At 42.0% G+C, this 22,143-nt stretch overlaps 1 protein-coding gene across 4 annotated transcripts in view; it reads left to right on the top strand.

Annotated features, from left to right (window-relative positions):
- Positions 1–22,143, top strand: part of SCAPER (S-phase cyclin A associated protein in the ER) — a 454,172-nt gene that overhangs the window by 133,305 nt on the left and 298,724 nt on the right. For all 4 annotated transcript variants that reach the window (XM_019504422.1, XM_019504423.1, XM_019504424.1 and 1 more), the window contains 4 exons: positions 3,664–3,819; positions 8,077–8,219; positions 19,485–19,566; positions 20,207–20,359. In XM_019504422.1, the coding sequence (XP_019359967.1) occupies positions 3,664–3,819; positions 8,077–8,219; positions 19,485–19,566; positions 20,207–20,359 (534 nt within the window). The remainder of the gene's footprint in view (positions 1–3,663; positions 3,820–8,076; positions 8,220–19,484; positions 19,567–20,206; positions 20,360–22,143) is intronic.

Here is a 22,143-nt window from a genome sequence, read left to right as displayed (position 1 = left end):
TGTTGTCCTTATTTTTTGTCACCAGTCTAAGTTCTAATCCTGCTTTGGCCTTCCTAACTGATTCCCTGCAAGTGCAAGCCAGGGGGGTATACTCCTTCTTGGTAGCTACCCCACTGTTTCCACAGCCTGTATACCACTTTCTTTGCCCTTAGGCTTTGCTGGACTTTTCTGTTCAGACAAGGGGGCTTCTTGGCCCTTTTCCCCCTTTTATGTTCAATGGGATTGTCTCCTTCTGCGCCCACAGGATCACTCCCTAGAGGAACGACTATCCTTCCTGGACCCCAGTTTCACCAATGCTCTTGAGCTTTAATGCCTCACTAACTAATCTCCTGAGCACACTGAAGTTAGCCTTTTAAAGTCTAGCACTTCAGTCCACACAACCCACCCTTGCTCCTTGTGCTTGTGCCTGCTTTCCCCACCCTCTGATCCCTTCCCCTCAGGTGCCCTCTCCCCCATTACCTTCTGTTCTGGTTCTAGTCCTCCCAGCCCCAACACTGCTTGGCTGGGAGCTACTGTTGCTTCTCCCTGGCCAGGCTGGGCTGGGGTTCTACTGCTGCCAAGTGACCCAAAGCTGGAGCAGAGCTGCAGCAGAAGGTAAAGGGGGGCAGGGAAGGGGTAGGCTGTAGGAGGGAGACAGGGAATGGGCTGGGCTTGGGCCTGGCTGGGTCTGCACTGCTGCTGCCCCTGAGGAGCAGACCTGCAGCAGAAGATAAGAGGGGGATGGGTAGGGAGTGGAGGGGGGCAAGGCACAGGCATAAGACAGGGAGGCAGGAGATGGGCAGTAGGGGCAGGTGGCAGGGAGTAGGCTTGAGAGGGACATGGGGTAGGGGAGAAATGGGTAGGCATCTGGCCCCTTGCCCTCTGTTGCTGCTTTCCTCACTGTTGAAGTGGGGAAATGATTTTAAGGCATCCTCCATTAATTAGATTTTACACATGGAAAACTATAACAAATTTATAATTTTCCATGTATAAAATCTAATGTATTGAAGGCTTAAATTCAAAGCCTTCTTGGATTTGGGTAAACATGGAATTGTTTGAAGTCCTAGTGGAGGAAATATGTTTTATGAAGGAATTGGGAAAAAAAGATTTGGTATTGCTCCAGCCATTGGAAGGGACTTTAGAGATAGTTTTCACTCCTGAAGGTACACAGAAGGAGTAGCAAAATAATTAAATTGTTCCTGTCAGTTACATGGGAAGTGAAAAATGGGGAAAGCTTGTTTCTCTCTTCCATATGTCATGCTCATTCTGGGATTAAGGGATAATCTGAACCTTTAAATGGAGTTTGGTTAATGTGTATTCTGTGCACATCCATACTGACCCAGTGTTCTGGGTTGAAATGTGACTGGAATTCCAAACACAAATGAGGTAGTAGCACATGACCGATGCACTGAACATAATTCAGAGTCTCTTGTGTGGAGCTATCGCATTTCAAAATTTACTTAGCTCTTGGGTCTCTGAAGTGCCTAGCTGGAAAAAAATCCCTAGCATGTAGATTAGAATATTAATTTTTTTACATTCATTCAATGTAGAGGGTTGAGAAGTGTGTTTCTGCTGGTAAAATCAGTAAGAGGTTAGCAATGAGTTGTTAAACTATTGGAAATCATATAATCACAAATTTATATTTGGCATATTGTAATTATTCTAGGAAGACAAGTTACTTACCAGTGTAGTCTAGATTTCAGCATCTGTTTTGCTAGGTTCCTAGTTGTCAATATATGTTTTTATTTTACTTCATTAATTTACTTTAATAATTTATTTTATTCATATTTTTTCAATATACAGAAAAATATTTTAAACTATTTTTCATTTGTTATGTCAGCATATGTATTGTTTTAAAGCTTGAATGTTGTTTTGTATTTAGTGAGCTCTTGTATCCAAGCAATGATTGATATACCTTATCATCCTTTTTAATTAACATAATCATGCCAAAATTGGTTTAGTGCTGTAACTCAATGGCTATTTCTGTCTCTTGGATTAAAACGGTTTCTGAACTACTTAATTCAGTTTAGCATGTTTACCATCATCGTTTATGAAACCTATGTGACTTCTTAATCATATTAACTAAATCATACTTAACAAAATTCCCATGTAAACAGATGTGTGAAGGGCTGTGTATTTTTAAATGTGTGAGATCTGCTGCCCCTTGTGGTTCTTTTGTTTTGCAAGAACAAGGTTAATTGGGCCAGGAGGCTTTGCAGAAATACTAGCTGTGTATTGCAGTTGGAAGACCACAGCAACTGTTACTGCCCAATTAGTTTTCTAAAATCCCATTGTTCACTGTTCAGTGAACTGCGAAATGTATTCTGCAAATATGTTCTGGTCAGTAAACAAAGCATACCCCCTACAACCTCTCCTAAAACCCAACACTGCCTTTGGTGTGTTTCACAGATTTTACATCGGCACAGTTGTTTTATGGATTCATACAAATATAGTGGGCATGATGCATATGACAATAAAAAATTTTTTATGTTCAGAATTACCTAGCATGATGATAACATTTTGTGATTTTTTTTTTCCTGAATGGTTTTCCTTCTGAAGTTGTTTTAGTTGCAATTAAATAATGGGTCATCTTTTTCACGTAGATATAACTTTCTGAAACATGAGCTTTTGGCCTAACATTTTTTGTGTTGCAGATACCCCCTCTCCCTCCTGTGGTATCATGGTAATACAAATCTCCTTTTTCTCTGTTCTTGAATAAAGAAAGAACAGAAAATAAATTGCCCATTTAAATAGATATGTGAGAAGAGGAAGCTTTATTTTTTGCATGCTTTTAATAGAAAAAAATTAAAAAGTTGAAACTGGTTAAGGGCTCTTGTGTCCATGAAGAGCCTCATGCAAGTCAAGAGTTGTGCAGGTGTAGGTCTGCTTTTTTAGATGTGTTTACAGGATCTGGAGCTAGGTATTTCTTTTTCTCTGGGGACTTTCTGCAACATTCCTGGTCCTCTACAGGTGGTAGTTGAGAGTTGGTATGGTATAGGCTTGATCCTTTTAATGCTTACTTAGTGTGTTTAATTTTATGCTTATGGGTATTTCCATTGATGACAGGAAGACCATTCAAATATGTTAAGTTGGGCACAAGAATAAGTGCTTGTAGGATTGACATCTCTGGTGGGGGGACCTTAAAAGCTTACTGCATATGAGACTTGTAATTTGGAGGCTGTCCATTTGGGTCACAGTCTAATTTAATTTAAAGAATGAATTGATTGATCAATTAAAATAATTAAGCAATTCCCTGTATTATATGATTGATTAAATTAAACATGCAATTAAAATTATTGATAGTACCCCAGCAAGGTACTTCACCGCGTGAATGGGAAAATTAAATTAGAATACTCATGTGAGTCAAGTTAGTGTTGAAGTACTTTGCTAAGTCAGAAACTTAAACCAAAGGGGGCTTGTTTATAATTCCTATAGTTCAGATTCTCAAATATAGCAATCTCATCTAAAATGGGTCTATTTTAGTTTTTTCTTCTTCATGTAGATCCACAGTTCTTAACAGTGGGCAGCGTTAGAGCAGCACTAAACAATGACAAATCTTGATGAAAAAACAGGGACAGCTGAAAAAGAACAATATGTTGTATGAAAAGTGCCCAGAGTCAATTTTTTTTAATATTGGAATGCTTTAAATCCTCTAATTTCTTTTATACTTTGGTTCAATTACAGGTGAATGAAATTGCATTCATAAACACTTTAGAAGCCCAGAATAAGCGTCATGATGTGTTGAATAAACTAAAAGAATATGAACAAAGGCTAAATGAATTACAAGAAGAGCGCCAACGAAGGCAGGAAGAAAAGCAAGCACGAGATGAAGCTGTTCAGGTATAATTTAACTCTTCAAACTATAATTATTTTCAAGACAGCAAGAAACATAATAAATTTGCTTAGTTTTAATTATGCATTGTGTGAGACTTCTGTTTTGACTGCTCCATTAAATTACAAAAGACTATATTTCCATGTATAACTTCTTTATAATGCTTAAAGGAAGCAAGGAGAAATGTAAGTGTAAAAATCTGTACTGGGTGGTTCATAAAGATGTAGGGTGCTTGGCACTGTTCATGTCTGTCTTCAGCTGTTTAAAAAACATTTACTGGTTTTCTTAGACTGGAATAGCATATATGTTTTAACAACACTTAACGCTTTTTGATGAAAACCAGAACATATTACAATGCAAAAAATGTAGTTTCATACTCATCATGCATACTAACATAAATGTCCCAATTTTTATAGGGCTACTTAAACCACAGAGAAAATGTTTGTGTGTTCCTGAAATTCTATATTTTTGACTACACCCTTCGAATACTACATTTCCCCAACCTCATATATCCGCTTTCTGGCACTGTTCTTTATGTTACTATCCAAAGCATAAATTTTCCTTCTATATAAAACTCCTTCCTTCTGTATACATGCCTCAGATCACCACAGCTATCTTTCACCTGTGAAACTTTAATCAAGCTGCTTTCGGTGCTTAGTTATTAAATATTGAGCAGCTGATCGGTGTTGGAAATAAGAAAATTTAATGCTACCAACTCATAGAAAAACAGAAATAGCACTTACCCTACTTTTAAAAGAAGTTGGACTGATCACTCAAAAACCTTCTGGTTTCTTGAGACTTGTCTGTCACACCATGTACTGAACAACAGGGGTGTGCAAAATGGGCCCTATTTGATTTGGATTTGGATTCGGCCCAAATCGGGGACAGTGATTCAATCCATTGATTCGGATCACTGTCCCCAATTCAATATGGACACAGGAACAGCTTTAAAAGGTGGTTTGTTTGGTTTTTTTTACATACCTTGAGTCGTGATTGCTGCTGTGCTGGGGCACATGGAGCGTCCCACAGCAGCACGGGGGGCTCTCCAGCATGCTGGGCAGTGAACCTGGAAGTACTTCTGGTCCACTTCTGGGTCTGCCAGGGAGTGTGGTGGGGGGCTCCCTGACCTGGCAATCGGCCACAAGGGGACTCTGGGTGCCCCCTGACCCAGGAGGCACCAGTCACCGAGCCAGGAGGGTGCGTGTGGGGCCCCCCGGCACACTCCCCGGTGGACCCGGAAGTACTTCTGGTCCACTTCCGGGTCTGCTGCCGAGCACGCTGGGGAGCCCCCCATGCTTCTGTGGGATGCTGCATCGGCCCCAGCACTGCAGCGATCATGAGCCCCTGCTACCTAGAGGTATATAGAAAAAGTTTTTAAAGCTGTATCTACGTCTGAATTGCCAAATCTCTCCGAATTGATTCAGAGGGTTCTGAATCGGTTCGGAGAGATTAAAGGGTCCTTTGATTTGATTCACTCGGAGATTTGGCCACTGAATTGGGCTGAATCTCCGCTGAATCAAATCAGGGACCGAAACTTTGCACAGCCCTACTGAACAAGCCCCTGCTAAAACGTTTAAGTTTATGAAGAATACTTGGCTTCAGTCACCTTTGTAGTGCTCCATTTTATCTTTAGGGGGTCATCTGCTTCCTGGCTATTATTCACAATCTGTCTTTGTTTTCTTGGCTCTGTGAATTCTAGACCTGTCCTTTTAGATCTGATCTCTGGATCCTTCTTAAGCATAGCAGAGTAAGCCCTCTGGGGCTTATATGCAGCCTTATAACCCTGAATCCTGTCCCCAATCTTTCTGCCCACCATTCCCAGTGCCTAACTAAAAATCAAGACTCCTTGGCCCCTTACAGCTTTTTTTCTCTAGAGATTTATTTTTCATCTATGGCCTGAATTCTAAAACAGTTTTTCCCTGCACTCCTCAGCTGTAAAACACTGTGCAGACCTGGATGGTCCTGTTGGTGAGGATTTGTGCTACCTCCTGTGGACCTGGACCTGATCCTTTCTGTCCTAGTGAACTGAAATGAGTCACTTCAGTTCTGACAGTTTTCTAGTGTGGTGATCAGTTTTTCATGATTTAACCTTTTTTTGTTTTAAGAAAAAATAATTAATATAGTTAAATGTGGGTATGCAAATACTCTCGCACCTAAATCTGTACTGTAGCACTTAAACAAAAGCAGCCTGGTTTTCAAAGATGCTGAACAGATGCAAGAACTGGTAAGGTAGATCTATGTATGTTCTATTCTACCATGTTAAACTTTGAAATAAGGAAAGTGTGGATGATGATAGCAAGGTCTGCATCCAGAAGGGAAGACCACATCCATGTGGCAATGTACAAATGGTAAAATACCATTTTCTTCACCACTGCCACTAAAACTTCTAAGTGCAACTGTTGGCTTAGTCAACTTAGCATAACTACATATTGTTTCTTTTTAATATGAATATTAGAGTTTTTGTCTTCAGTGGGAATTAGCACCTTGAAAAAGAACTTCAGTAATACAGTGCAAATATAAGAAATTTATGTTTCTAAATGCAGGGTATAATTTTCTCATTTAAAAAAAATGAATGCATGAATATGGACAAGCACGTGTGGACATATCTATAACTTTGTTTTCATAAGCTTAAATGGTGTTTCAGACTGCTCAGGAAAAGTTCATTAATCCCCCTTGATGTTGACTGATACATACTCACCAACCATCATGTATATCCACTCCTCAAGTGTTTGTTTGAACATTTGATCATTATATTGCCAATATGCTATTTTTCTCCAGCTCTTACGTTAAGTTATTGGTGGTGTAGACACCTAATTTAAAGTCTGTTAGCCCATTTCCAAAGGATGTTTTCAAGGCTTGTGGGAATGATATTCAGCAGAGTTATCAGTCTTCTCCACAGTGCTCCAGACACATTTTGTATTTTTAATAGGGTATCTGCACTTCTGTCTATTTGATTATATGGTTAGTCAAGCATGCCATTCTTTTTCCTTTTTTTTCTCTTTACCTTAAAGAAAGGAAATTAAATTCATTCAAGCAATGTTATCATTGAAATTTTATACATGGCAAGGTAGGATAATCAAAGATACGGTTCCCACAGTAACCATGAGCCAGCTACATTTCACCTGTATATTAAGACTTTAAAATTAATGCCATATACATGAACACAAAATGTTACTTATATGCAGAGGGCTAGAGTTATGGCTACAGTTGGTGTTTGGATTTGCAAACTTTTAGAGTCAAATCAAAAACATAGCATTAGATTAAAGTTTTGTTACTTTTAATGCATGTAAAGTTTGTGCATCTGGTGTTTAAGTTACTCTGTACGATGCAAGCCATTTAAAAATGTTACCGCAACCTAACAAGAGCTTCCTTGTGCTAATGAAATCTTGCAGTTGAGGTAAATTATGGCTTAATATTGTGTTTATTGAGACCATGCTAGGGATATATTTAAAAAATATACTTAACTATCTGATTTTTGTATAAGTTGTTATGCAAAAACAGCTAGTATTTCAAAAGTCAAGTCAAAGCAGTTGGAAATGGCTTCTAAAATTCAGTGTCCCCCCCACTTGTAATAAAAGAACCACATTCTCTTTTAGTGAAACTAATTAACTTAATATAAATACAACTTTGAAACATCAAACATGGTTTTAAAACATGGTTTGTTTTATGTTTTTTACTGGAACAATAAAGCTAATCTGTCAGAGAGGTTTATAGCGCAGCCTGTAATTTTACTATGATGGTTACAATAAAATGAAATTTAGGTAATGGGAAAGAAGTTGCACATTTGGGTCTGATCAGGCAAAAAAAAAAAGCTACAGTCAAAATGTATGTCTTAGTAGTGCAAAATGGTTTTAGGATCAAGCTAAAAAGATTTTAGGGTTCCTTGGGAAGGAGATCTTTTTTAAAGCAGCATATACAGTGTTCAGCTTCCAGTATACAGTACACCCAAATGTTTAACTGGACTGTGGTTAAGTAATCACTCTTTTTGAGATGCTTTGTTCAGTGGGTTTAATCTTTTGTGTCTAATTATTGTTATGACTATTTAGAACCTATATTAATGCATAATATTTAGGTGATTTATATATGCATAGGTTCATGAGAGCATTTTTGAGCATGTACCAACATATCTATTCTGTGGAAACTTGATCCTCAGAATGTATGTAAGAGTAATAATAGGAGCCTGTAGTAAGGCCTAAAATCTGATTTCATATTGCTGTCAACTTTTAAATAAAATGAATAGTTGAGAATGATTAATCTATAATTAGGAGCGTAAAAGAGCTCTGGAAGCAGAACGCCAAGCACGGGTCGAAGAGCTGCTGATGAAGAGGAGAGAACAAGAAGCTCGAATTGAGCAGCAGCGGCAAGAAAAAGAGAAAGCACGGGAAGATGCAGCACGAGAAAGGGCCAGGTAACTCTTCTTACACTCTTGGACCGTTTTCTTGCTTTGTGACCCTTAGTGTCAGACTGCTGCTACTGGGTAGACCACAAGGCAGCATTAGGAATTTGATTTTGACAGTTAAAGTAAAATTCATATTCCCTTTAAATACTCTTGTTAGGGATTGGAAACAGCAGAATTCTGGTGATTCAGGTTCCTTATTTTGGATTAACAAATTATTGTGCGTGTTTGTTGTGCAACAATGAGTCTTATTAAACAGTATTGAAAATTAGTGCATTGCAATGCAGACTTTTATTTCTAACTTTATTAGACTTTTATTCTAATTTAATCTAATTAAATTTATAAGACTTTTATTTCTTACAGTAATTTGCCTTTTCCTTTTTTGGATGATTTTTGAATTTTTTTTTTCTTTTGTGATCAGAATTGTAAAGGGATTTCTGATAAAACAAGTTTTATTTTCTTGTCACTACCTTCTGTTCAGCCAAATATGAATTGTGTGTGTGTGTGCGCGCGCGCGTGCGCGCATGTAACTATATAATATTGACTCACTGAATATAGGTGTGTCAATTATACTGCAAAAGATTTCTGTGAAACAGTGTTACCGTTTACACTTTGACTAGTAAAAATTGCATGCTACTTAATACCTACTACCTTTGTCAGTGTCCTGTTCTTGTTCTCTCATGTTCCAAAGCATTTCTATAAAATCTAAATGGAAGCTACATTCTTTTTATAACAGAAAGGTGATTGTTTAAAAAAAATCCTCTTTTGATAGTCATCACTTCAAGTCTTCAAAGCCATTTTAATGAGTATTCTTTACAAATTTGGATTATTTCATTTAAATTGATCACTTTCTACAGATTTAAAAAAACCTGAGTCTAAACTAATTTTATATAGAGGCCTAATATGCCATGACATTATTAAAAATAATTTATTGCAAGTCCAAGACCTTCAGCTCTGCTTATTCCCTTTCAGTACCTTTCCTGGGTTGTCTAGAACTTCTCCCATTGAAGGGCATAGTGAAATGTTTTCCTTGTGCCTTTTCTGCATTCTTTCTCATTCCCAGAGTATTTGAAGAAAATCAAGCCAAGTAATGTTAGTTGTGTCAGTATGGCATAGGTAGACAGACCTGGTTTTTTGAGCTTCTGATTATGTCCAAAGATTGTCCACTTCTCTATCAGGCATCTCTTGTCCCAGCAGAAGAGCCTTCTGAGTCAAGTCCGCTTATGAGGCATTATAAGTATTGGAATTTGAGGGTAGGTTATGTTTATCTCGGGATACCAAGGTAGTTGGGTAGTTTGTTGTTGTTGTTTGTTTGTTTGTGTGAAGAACCAGGAGTAGCAAGTAAAGCCCTCATGGCAGGAACGGAGACCAAGGAAGACAAGAAGGGGAGAACGGGAGGAGCGCGGAGGTTCAGGAGCAGCTGTTCAGTGAGGATTAAATGCCCCGTGGCAGAAAGGGGAGGGGCCGGAGGGAGACAGATGCCAGAGGAGGGTGAAGAGGGAGGCTCTGAGAAGAGAAACGGAGAGCAGAGAACCCCAGAGAATCAGGCTCTGAGCAAGTGCAAGAGGCAAACAGTTAATTCGATGAAGAATCACCGATGAGTAATCCATCAGAGGTGATTCCCCCAAAGGGGAGAGAAACCCTTTTCTCATTGGGAAGTTACAGGGACTGAGGTTTAGTTGTTGTTGTTTACTTGCGAGGCTCTATAGCAAACCTGTTGAACTCTGGGGAAAAAAAAGGAAACAAAGAAGAGGCAATTGAGAGTGGGTGCGGCAGGTTCTCGGGAAGAGAGACCACGCCCAGAAGAGTAATGAGGACTAAACCCGGGAAGGTACAAACCACACAGACTGAAAAAGGTTAGAGAAGCAGTAACGTGATTAAAGTAAAATCTTATCCGAGTTGGATTCCATTTAAGTTGATAGTGGTATTTAATTGATGTAAACACATAACAAATAAGTGATAGATGTAAGTTGGAGAAGGTATAAATAAAAGACACTGTTAAACTAAATAAAGTAAGACTGTGATTTTAACTTGACGGTTAGTATTAGCGGTGCTACGCAACCAAAAACTAACAAGCAAAAACAAAATTTATTAAAAACTAAAGAAGATCCCCTTCCCCACTACAGGTTGCCAGATTTTACTGGGGTAGATAACCAGCAACACCTCCCAACTTATAACATTGTATGTTAATCAAGACGTGGCAGGCGAGAGTCAGTAAATACTGTTATTAGCCCAGACAGTGCAATCAGAGGGAAGAAAAGTGAGAATATTGCATCGGGTTAGACAGAACCCCCCTACACGTGGTGCATTGGCCAGGAAATTCAACAGCGGCCTAAGTCATGAGAAACACATGGAAATGCAACCAGGCACCATGGGGAGTCCTGAACCTCTCCAGCAGACAATACATCTGATGAGCCAGCTGCTACAACAACAGCAAGGAGGTCGACAAATTGCTCTTGAGGAAAAGTGTCTTCAACAACAAGCATGGACTCAACGGAATCAAGTGGAATTGAAGGTTCCCAAGATGACTCCACAAAACGACCCAAAAGCCTTTCTAGAGAGTTTCAAATGAGCGGCACTGGCCTCAGGTTTTGATTGGAGCTGATGGGTTGGCCAGTTGGGTGCCTTACTTATAGGAAAAGCCCAGGCTGCCTATCGAGCTATGCAATGGGGCGAAGCAGTCAACTATGACAAAGTAAAATAGTAAATTATGTATCATTTGGACATCAACCCCGAGAGATATCGTCAAGTCTTCTGAATGAAGACGAGGATAGAGGATAAGTCCCCTCAGATCTTACCTCAACATCTGGCAGATTTATTAAAGAAGTGGTTGAGACTCTAAGAGGTGCCCAAAGTGAATCTGTGACCAGATTTTGTTAGAACAATTTTTAATGGATCTGGATGAAGGTACCCAGCCATGAGTGCATTGCCACTGCCTGAAATCGTCAGCAGAAGCTCTGAGATTAGGAGAAGATTCTGACAGCGCACAAGGAGATGGTACCCGAGAATGTGGTATAAAAGGAAGGATAACCCCTGTATCACCAGAGATGGGTCATAAGGAGGCCCGGGAGACGAGACAGTCAAGAATAGTGTGCTTCCAGTGCGGATGCATAGGACACATGGCAAGAGATTGTACAAACATGCCTTGCCAGTTTCAGCGTGGACAAGAAACTTCATTGGAGGCTAAGATAGAGTGTAATGGACACAGAGACAATGGTCAGGTAGAGATGATGGACTGTAGCATTGGAAAACCAGGCGGGTAAAGGCTGAAGGATAAACCAACTATTTGGGCTCCGGTAGGCGGAAAGAAGATAGAAGTCATCGTGCACACCAGTTGTACATAGACCTTAGTGAGGGCAGACCTGGCTCAGAGAGATTGGGCCCCGAGAGTGGATGCAGTGAAGATGATTTGTATGCATGGGCAACCCTCAGTATATCCATGGAAGAGATATTGGGTGGAAGTATTAGACGTTTTAAGAGAAATGTCCATCAGGCTAGCCCTATCCAATGTTATTAGGCCAAGATTGGATGGAAATTTACCATGTGTTGGATACGATGAAAACACAAGAACAAAAGCAGATGGACTTGATGGGAGAAGAGTCTGAAAATCCATTTGAGGCAGACGAGTTCGATCTAGAAAGTTTGGCAAGCAACACCTACTTCAGGGAAGCCCAAGAGGGAGAAGATCTGTTCCTAGCCATCATGCAGTCAGAACTGGCCAAACGAGATGAACAGGTAATATGCCCTGATTGGTGTTGCACGTTGCCTAGATACAAACTAAGAAAGGGTCTACTGTATAGAATTAAAGAGGGCCAAGCTGATGGAATAGAGATACCACAACTTCTGATTCTTCAGGTGTATAGAAACTCATTATTGAAATTGGCCCATACAAACCCCTTGGGGAGGACACATGGGGAAAGCCAGAACGGAAGCTAGACTAAGTGGCATTTCTGGCCCCGACTCTGCGAGCAAGTAGAAGACTTCTGTCGAGCTTGCCCTAATTGCCAGCACGTCAGCCTACAAAAACCTCCTCGAGTTTCTCTGCTTTCAGTGTCAGTAGTGGAAGAACCATTCTCCTGAATAACACTGGATATAATAGGGCCAGTACCAAAAAGTTTGACGGGTCACCAATTCATATTAGTCATGATAGACTGTGCCATGAGGTTCCCTGAAGCAATCCCACTTTGTACAGTTACAGGACCTCAGGTAATGGAGGAATTGCTTACGTGGGTATTGAGAATGGGTATACCTAAAGAAATAAATAATCACAGACCAAAGGACGAATGTCATGTCCCATGTAATGAGAAGCCTATGCCAAGTGCTCAAGATATGGCACTTGCGCATGGCCGTATACCATCCCCAGACAAACAGGCTAGTAGAAAAGTTTAACAGAGACAGTGATCAGTTGGGCAATGCTTTATTGGTATATTTACAATGTTAAAGCCTACCAGTGTCTCTATCATCATAATAAAATATATTCTGAATACCTGTACGTCTTGATGTGTACTTTTGGTTTTCTTTGCATATGATGGTGTGTGATGGGGGGGATGTGATGTTTGCAGAAAGAGGGTGGGAAGGGTTGTGGGGGAAGGTGGGTGTGTGTGTGTGTGGACGGATGTGGGTTGGTGTGTGGGTAGGTGTGGGGCGATTGGGACTGTGGGTGTGGGGGACTTTGTGGGGGGGCTGCTCAGGAGTGGTGCAGCCCCCCCTCCAAAGCCCCAGCTCCTGCCTGGAGGGCTACAGCTCCTACCCTCCACAGGGCCCCAGCCCCCCCCCCCCACCCAGGGTCCCAGGCACCCTGGAGGGCCACAGTCCCCCTGCCCAAGGCCCATAACTTACTTTTAGCAGTGGGAGTGGGGTGCTGAGCCATGACGGCAGGACCTGGCACGGCATGCGGGGAGTGCGTGCCAGGCCCAGCTGAGTCCTGCCAGCCCTGGGGCCTCTCTGCCCCCAGGCCAGGCCAGGCCGAGTCATGGTGGCAGGACCTGGCGCGGCACATGGGGACCATGTGCCAGTCCCAGCTGGGTCCTGGGGCTCTCCAGCCAGGCCAGGCCCATGGCCATGCTATGCAGGGATTGTGCATCACGCCCAGACAGGTCCTGCCGGCCCTGGGGCTGCCAAGACCCGGCGGGCGCAGTGCACGGTCCTGTTGCCATGGAAATGGCCCGGCCAGGTGGAAGAAGGACCCCAAGGGCAGCAGGGCCTGGCTGGGTGTGTCGCACGGTTCCCACATGCCACGCCAGGTCCTGTCACCAAGGGGCCCAGCTCAGCCAGGTGGCAGAAGGCTCCATGGCTGGCAGGACCCAGCTGGGTGCGGCACGCGGTCCCCACATGCCATGCTGGGTCCCACCTCTGCCCTGCAGGCATGGTTTGGAGCTACACGTTCCGATGGCCGTACTGGTTCTGGGTGGGGGCTGTACTTAGGCTCTGTCCCAGGATTCTTATACAAGTTCTACTGGACTTTCATCTCAGTCAGACAGCATCATTTCTTGTCTCTTTCCCAAAGTTCCCCAGCCATTCTGGATATTTAGAAAGTGAGATATGGAGAGATGATACTGGAAGAGGTTTATACCCTCTAAAAAGTTGTAATCAAAGGAATTGCACATGCTTCTTAATTCTCGATTCCTACAGGGTGTGACCTCAAGGAAGAAAAGCAATTGGAAAAGTAATTGTTAATAAGCAATCCCTTTTTATCTATAACGGGCTGTGATACTGGGCTTCTTCCCACAGTGCTGCTGGGGCTCCAACGCCACTGCAATAGACCAGGTATTTGGCAGCCAAGTTGGAGAGAGCCACAGTGCTGGAGCCCCAGCTGCAACATGGCTTCTTCCTGCTGTGGCAGTTGAGTGCCTGGGTGAGACCTGCAGTGCTGGAACCTCAAAATCTGGGGCATGAAGCCCTATTGGCAATGTGAGTTGACAGTGGGGGTAAGCGATAGCTGCACTAGCTGTTGCCACTGACTGTTCCACATCCAAGATGTGGGGTGACTTTGACACCCCTGTTTTAGCATGATGGATTTTGAACAGGATTCCAACTTGCTCTTCAGAGGAGAAGTTTGACTTTAAGCAGCTTTCACTGTTCTCTCCCCCTTGAATTCTGGCATAGTTCAGTGGAACCCAAGGATGTGGCTTGTTATTTTGCTACTAGAAAGACTTGAATCTTATCCTAAAAGACTTAAAACTGAATGGAGTGAGTCATTTTGGAATATATGCTTAACATTGCTTGAAAATCCTCTTCGGTTTGTGCATCTGGTGGTGATTAAAGCCTTCTTATGAAAGGAACTATGTATATAAAACTGCCTTTAAGAGACCCTCTGTGTCCTCATGGTACAATAACTTGATTCCCAATCAGGTTTAGATGCAATTTGAGTGTTTTATATACCAAAGAGTAGGAAATTCTACTCCTGTCAATAGAAATCATCCAACTGTATTATGGAGCCTAATAATATAAAGATATTCTTTTAAGATAGACCTATGTAAAATAATGTTGATGTTTTATACTTAAGGTCATTGAGTCTTTAACGTTTTCTTAGAGAGTAAAATATTAATTCAAAAGATGTACTGTTCTATGACCTTTATCCAAATATAGATGACAGGTAAGCTTTAAGCTGGAAAGGAAGAAAATATGTTCTCTAATGTAAGTTTTTTTGTTTTACCCCATTTTAGACATTCAGGTTTGTAGTACAAGTCAGAGTGTGACGAGAGTACAGGTGTTGCTTATGGTAACATTTCTCATCTGTCAGCCTTCTCCCCCATGGTGATCGGAGGAGCTCACTTATATTTTCTGAAAGGATGATTGTGCTTCATGTTTGCACTTAGACTTGCCATCTTTCTATTGCATTTATACATTTTCATATTTACTATACTTTTTGAGCTTTAAGTTTAGTTTTGTGCATTCTCCAGAATGTACTTATTAAAGAAAGTACTTGTTTTTTTACACTTCATCCTTCCACTTTTCATTTTTCCTTTTCTAATTTTGCCATTCCAATGAGGTTTCTTTTAGTGTACGGGTTTTGTTCTCTTAATTTTTTTTTCTTATTTGAGAATATGGTAGGCATTCAGTGATAAAGACACAGAAAGCAGCAGGAAGGAGTTAGTGGCATCACCATGATCATAATATTGTCTGAATTGGGGTAGATATGCCTAACTATGGATATGGAATTTCTTTTGTGGTCCTACTGTGAGCCATCAAGATCTGGGAAGACCAGCTAAAATAAATTATCCAAATTGTTTACTTTGGGAAGGTCTGCACAGTATTTTTTTTAATTAATTGACTGCTTCCTTCTCCCTCAAAACACTTGGCTTCAGAGGAGATAAGGGTTCTCCTGGGGTCTTTAAAAAATTTTAAGACATTGCATTTTGTTCCATGAGTAGGTAGAGCAAGCATCAATACTGACATTTTTATACAAGCTTTTGAGTTCAACCTATAATAAGGCAAGTATGTTTATAGAAATAAAGACTTTCACTGTGTGTGTAACATTTCATCCTTGTCCCTTTATTTCTGTTATGTATAGCATTTATCAGTCAAAAACAGTTGTATGAATAAGAAGTTACTAAAACTAATTCCATGAGTTTTGTCTTTTGAGTGTTAGGTGCATAATGGATTTAAGCACTTTACTCAACGCTGAATATGCCCTAGACTCTATACCGGGGCAGGCAATTATTTTGGCTGGAGGGCCGCTTAACAAGTTTTGGCAAGCTGTTGAGCACCTCCAGGGTAGCCCTGCCCCTTGACAGGTGTCCCACACCCTGGTCTTGGAACTGGAAGCCCTGCCTCCTAAGTACGGACCTTTGCCACCGGAAGTGCCTCCCCTTGCCCCTGGAAGTACTTCTTTTGGCAAGGGGGTTTGCCATCTTGGAACCAGAAAAAAAACCCAAATTATATTCTAAAAATCAAGCCTCTTCTACAACATGCATTAATTTGATTTAAAAATATATTTTTGTCCCGATTTATATCTGTTTGCATAGTGTACATAGAGGTGATTGCATAATAGCTTAAAATGAAGTCTATCTTTTGTATATTGTATGTGGGGTGTGGGTGGGTTATGGGGTTTGTGGGGGACACTGAATGTGTGGGGGGAGGGTGGCTGGGGGGTTGTGGCATGCGTGGAGCATGGCTGGGATGTGTATGAGGATGTGGGTATGGGGTGTGCATGGGGATTATGGGTGTGTGTATTGTTGCATGAGGGGGGTGTGGGTACATGTGTATGGTGGGGTGTGCATGTGGGACCCCACCCTACAAACACCCCCCACCCCACACACACACACGCCTCTCTCCCTCATTGCACATAGCCCTTGCCACCAGCGGCAGCAGCAGGCAGTGAGGCCTCAGGGCGCTCATGGCCCGTGGCAGGCAGAGACTCCTTGTGGTGCATGCTCCCAGTAAGCCCCAGGACTGCATGTGGCCAGGCTGTCAGCAGGGAGAGGAGCAGTCGGCCTGGCCCCATAGAGCACCTGCCAGTCCAGGCTCTATGTTCTTGCTGCCCTGCGCTGGGCCCCCACTGGCCCTGGTCCTGAGGCACTGGTGCAGGCCCTGCACTCCTGCCTACCTGCTCACTGCCACTTCCTCCCCGCCCCCACCTACCACTGCTGCTCTTCCCCTGCCACTTCCCTACCTTCTCACTCACTCCCCCACCTGCCTGCCACTCCAATAGCGTGTGGTTGCCAGCCGTGTAGCTGGGACCACAGAATGAAACAGGAGCCAGCCTGGCCTCCGTGGTTCCTGGCTGGCTCCTGCTGCACCTTGTGGTCCCAGCCATGCAGCCGGGGACTGTGTGGTGCTGGCTGGGCCAGGCTGCCTCCAGCACCATGTGGTTTCTGGCTGCTTGGCCCAGACCATGGAATGCAGCAGGAGCCAGCCCCGCCCAGCTGGCAACACATGGTGCCTGGCTGGATGGCTGGGACTGTATGGTGAGCAGGGGCTGGGATGGGCCTGGTTGGCTTCTGCTGTGCTGGCGATCCTCCCCGCTCCACCCTTTCTTACCTGAGTTTCCACACTTGGAGGGAGGGAGGGCAGGGGAACAGCCCCATGGTTGCCAGGCTAGAAGCCTCTACTAGGCAGAAGGTTCCGGTTGCAGGCTGGGTGGGGCGGGGTTGGGCAGGCCTTGTTGCTGCCACCACTGGCTCCTGCCATCAGGTCCTCCTGCTGGTGGTGCCTTGTCATCTTTTAGACAGGTAGCCACTGGCAGGTAATAATTTTTTTTAATTTTAGAGGGGCCCCGTGGGCCGGATGGAATGGCCTGGCAGGCTGGATTTGGCCTGTGGGCTCTATTTTGCTCCCCCCCTCCCCGCCTGCTCTATACATAGCTCCCATGACTGCTTTATGCCATTACCAGTCTTAGTGCTTTTATGAAATGTGCTTCCCTCCCAGTCTGGGGCTGCTTCTCTTTGTACAAACAGCCGCAGCAGCCAACCATATTCTAATCCTGATACAGGGTTTGAAAATGTCCTTTGTGTACTTAAACCTGGTAAATTTGCTGTGTTCTATATGTAACCTTCATTTTTACTCTCTGCAGAATTTAAGCTTTCTCTTAAAAATATCTAAGTTTCTAGCTCTTTCAGTTGTAGAGATCATTTGCCAAATGTGAACAGATGAGATACCATCTTCTTGAGTCTCTTCATCTCAAATGTCTGTGCCCTTCCGCAGTGCTTTTCCTAGCAAGACTAACAGAGTGAACTCAGGACTGGAAAATTTCATTGTGCTGTTCAGAACCCTGTGGGAAAGAGAGAAACTGTAAAGAATCATATTACTTTTATTCTGTTACTGATTATAAAAGCTAGTAACAGCAATGGTGGAAATTGTTGGAATATTCACAAAGAACAGGATTAAAACTTGAAACAAGCAGGAGCAATATAGTAAAAGAAAACTTCCTTTTCTTTGCACCAGAAAATATCTCTTTTTGTGGTTTGATGAGGGCAAAGGGGGCTCCAAATATATCAAACATCCACTTGCCAGAGGAAAAACCTTTCTTGTAGACTCCAGAGACCACACCTTTCATTTCTTCTCATCAGAGGAAGTAGGTTTTGGGCCTTTCACTACAGCATTGCACATGGAGCTGATTTGTGGGTCTCTCACTAATTTTTCATGTTGACATATGACTAGTAATTCTCTGGGTAAAAAAGCTCTTGCAAATTCTCTAGTTGCAATATGTTCGTGGTTTTTAGTGTTTTGATGGAGAGGGTATATGTAACAGCAAAGTGAATTTGGAAAATTCCAGGGACCTACTGCACTCAAACCTCTAGCTAACATCATTTCTACAGCAAACATTGCCCTAACTCAGGGGTGGGCAAAATGTCTGATCCAGCCAGCAGCTGGACTCCATTTCCCAGCAGCCTCTGCCTGCATGGCTGGGGCTGGTCTCCATTAAAACCCCAGGCACAGCTGTGCAGGGAAGTTCAAGGCTGGGGTTGTCAGGGAGACCAGCCCCAGCCATGCTGGCAGTGCGTGCAGCAGAGCAGGAAAGGGGGCTGCTCCGGAGCTGCTGGGATCTTGGAATGGAGGCAGCTTGCTCTGGAGCCAGGGCAGAGCCTGTGTGCTCTGGGCAGGGGCGCACAAGAAGGGGAACATGGCTCTGCCCCAGCTCCTTGTAGCAGTGACAGCCTGGTCTGGAGCAGGGGCAGAGCCATGATCCTCTGCCTGCACACCCCTGCCCAGAACATGTGGGCTACAGGTCATGGCTTTGCCCTGACTCCAAAGTAAGCTGGCCCCATCACAAGTTCCCAGTGGCTCCAGACGAGTCCCCTGCCCTGCTCTGCCCGGCTGTGGCTGTAGCTGGTCTCCATGGCAACCCCAGTCTTGAGCTTTCCCATGCAGCTGCAGCTGGGGTCTCCATGGAGACCAGCCCTAACGATGTGCAGGGGCTGCTGGAAAATGGAGTCCACTGCCGATTAGATCTAGCCTGTGAGCCAGACTTTGCCCCTCCCTGCCTTAACTTCTGTATGTCTCTGTCTTTGACCATATCTATTTTAACCTGTTTTGGGAAAAATCAGCTCTTGTAATTACCCCCACTTAATCAGGCAGGAGTACTAGAGTAGGTAGGTCATCCCATTCATTAGTGTTTTCCATCACTGTGATGTCCATACCTGCTTTGAACTGGACTGTGGTAAGATCTGGTACAAAGTTGCAGCTGTCTGCTTTCGTTAGACCTTTATCTGCCTATTAAGCCGCCTTTATCTTCACTAGCTGTTATCTCCTTGTGTGGTTTTTTTCCCCCAATCTCCAATATATTATAGTTGTAAATACATAGATTCTGCTACAATACTTGTTCTTTTATGGTAGAGACCGAGAGGAAAGGCTGGCAGCTCTCACTGCAGCTCAACAAGAAGCCATGGAAGAGCTACAGAAGAAGATTCAGTTAAAGGTATAAATAGAATAACATTCTTTCGAATTGAAACTACATTGTTATTTAACATCAAATTTTTAAAACATTTTTCCTGTTATGTGTTTTATTTGTGAAAACAAATACAGTCATGTCATAGCCCAAATTTTGATACTTGATCCAGGCTGATATTATACAGAACGTTATTTGAAAGGTATAGTGCACTGTAATTACTACTACTACAATAGTACTAATAATATCTTTAATTAATGCCATATTGCTGCTGTCTATTAATTAGAGAATACACCACCAGTTGGATTCTGTATCACAGCATTCCATTGAGGGAACACAATACACATAGGTAAGGGCCTACGTGCAGGAGAAGAATCTAGCATTAGAGTTACAAAAGATAATGAAGTGATAATAATCACTGTAAATAATGCGAAAATGCCAGTATTTTAAAATATAGTATCAGGAATAATATGTTTAAACTGTATACAGTGATACAGGACAGCTTTTCCCTTTGGGTATTTTGGCAAGCATTATGCATAAAGTTTCAATCTGCATTTGCATCATCCAGAACTGAATGGTATTTAATTACCCTTAGTATTTCTGACCGCAGTTCATTTTATTTTAATTTAATGATGTTTACCATCTTTTGTTTTGATACTTATGTATTTAGCATGATGAAAGCATTCGGAGGCACATGGAACAAATTGAACAGAGGAAAGAAAAGGCAGCTGAATTAAGCAGTGGGAGACATGCTAATACTGATTATGCACCAAAACTTACCCCTTATGAGCGAAAAAAGCAGTGTTCACTATGCAATGTTTTGGTAAGTTGGATTGAAGGGATGCTATCAAAAGTTTGTATGTCAATCCTAAGTGTAGTTCTGCTACTACTTTTGTTTCGTTTTGTTCATACCCTTATTTTCAAGAGGGTACTACAAAGTAGACTACTGTACCTCCCCTCTCTTCCAGTCTGCTCTTCTTTTGTGGGTAAGCATAGAAATGTACCAGCTTTTACTGACATGTTCTGCATTTCAGCTGCATTGGGATGCTGTTCCACTGCCTTGCCAAGTAGGTGGTGTTCCAGAAAAAGACAAGGCGAGAAGCATGGGCCAAGTGTGTTGAGCAGAGAGCCAGGACTACTGCTCTCACCTGTTAAATGACCATTTATTTTTCTGTGCACTAACTGCATATCATTCAGCAAAGCTTCATACCATAGCTAAGAAATAAGTCGAGTTTCATTCCTCCATTATTATAGGCAGAGTGGAGAGAGAAGCCCAGGTTTCATCTTATGGAAAACTGAAATCATGCTGCCTTTCAGAGTGAATGTCCCTTGGGCCAGTTATGTTTTTATTTCTACCTTACCATTATAGCATACTTTTCCCAGAAACAGAATGGAACTCCAGATTCTTGATTTCAGTTATTTTCCTACTGTCTTACAAATACTTGTGTTACTACTAAAACTGTATCAAGTCTCCCCCTCTAGAGACAGGTCCATAAAAGGGTATGACAGAGCACTGTGTTGAGATTTGAAAGTTTCAGCATTGAAACTACTGACAACTCATATGGGAGTTCCTTATGGTTGCATGTAATGGTATTTGTGTTTCCAGTTTTCTTTTTTTAAATTGCTTTAATTAATTCACACAATAAAAAATACCTGTAAGCAGGTTTTATAGTTAAACTAATACAATCTTAGCTATGGCACAATGTGAAGTAAAATACACATGTTGCACATTTTGATCCCATATCATGTTGTTTACTTGAAGGTTAAGGTATATGGTGTTGACATGTACAGAATCCTACCATCTGTATGAGTATGATGTAATCTTTGTACATGTGTTTGTCAGTAAGGTTTACATAGTTTTTGTAAACTGTTGACACAACAGACACCATGCTTTAGGTTGATTACACTTCCAAAAGCAACATTATTCATTCTTCTGGTCCTTGGATCTTCCTACAAAGTAGGTGTAATATCTTTGATTCATCTGTGAACTAAACAGGAGCATTGCTCATAGCTTGTTAGGTAATTTAATCTTCACTCTTACGCTTTATCTGCACCAAACAAAAGTGATGTTATCACTTCTTGTGTCATCCTTGAGACATATGTGTCACTTATCATGCCAAAGCACAGGGTTGCTCTATATGATACATGGGTACATATACCACTAACTTGCTGTGAGCATGTCCAACCAATCTGGGGCCCTTTGTTAGCATGTTCAGAAATGTAAAACAGTGTAGTTCCTTAACAGTCAACTAAAATATAAGTGCATATGCAGGTCTTGCTCCAACACCAGAGGTATTGGAATACAGCTCCTTCCATTCATTAAGCATTTTCATTTTATCATTAGTTATTTAGCTCAGATTTTATTCAGCTCAGATTTTTTTTATGAGTCATTTTAATTATATGCTTGTGATGAAATAATTTTTGGTATGAAGCCATAATTATTTTTATAAAGAAGGTAATTACAAGTAATTGAAACTAATTTAAGAAATGTGGAGTACAGTTGTGATCAGGTGCCAGATTTTGAACATACTTGTTTATTGAATGTCAAATATGGTACATACCTTTTTGATGAAAAAATGACTCATAATTAAATTTCATTACAGATTT

The sequence above is a fragment of the Gavialis gangeticus genome, unplaced genomic scaffold, assembly GCF_001723915.1.
Source record: "Gavialis gangeticus isolate Ggan-Ray unplaced genomic scaffold, GavGan_comp1, whole genome shotgun sequence".
NCBI classification, from domain to species: domain Eukaryota; kingdom Metazoa; phylum Chordata; order Crocodylia; family Gavialidae; genus Gavialis; species Gavialis gangeticus.
This window is presented reverse-complemented; position numbering and strand designations above follow the sequence as displayed.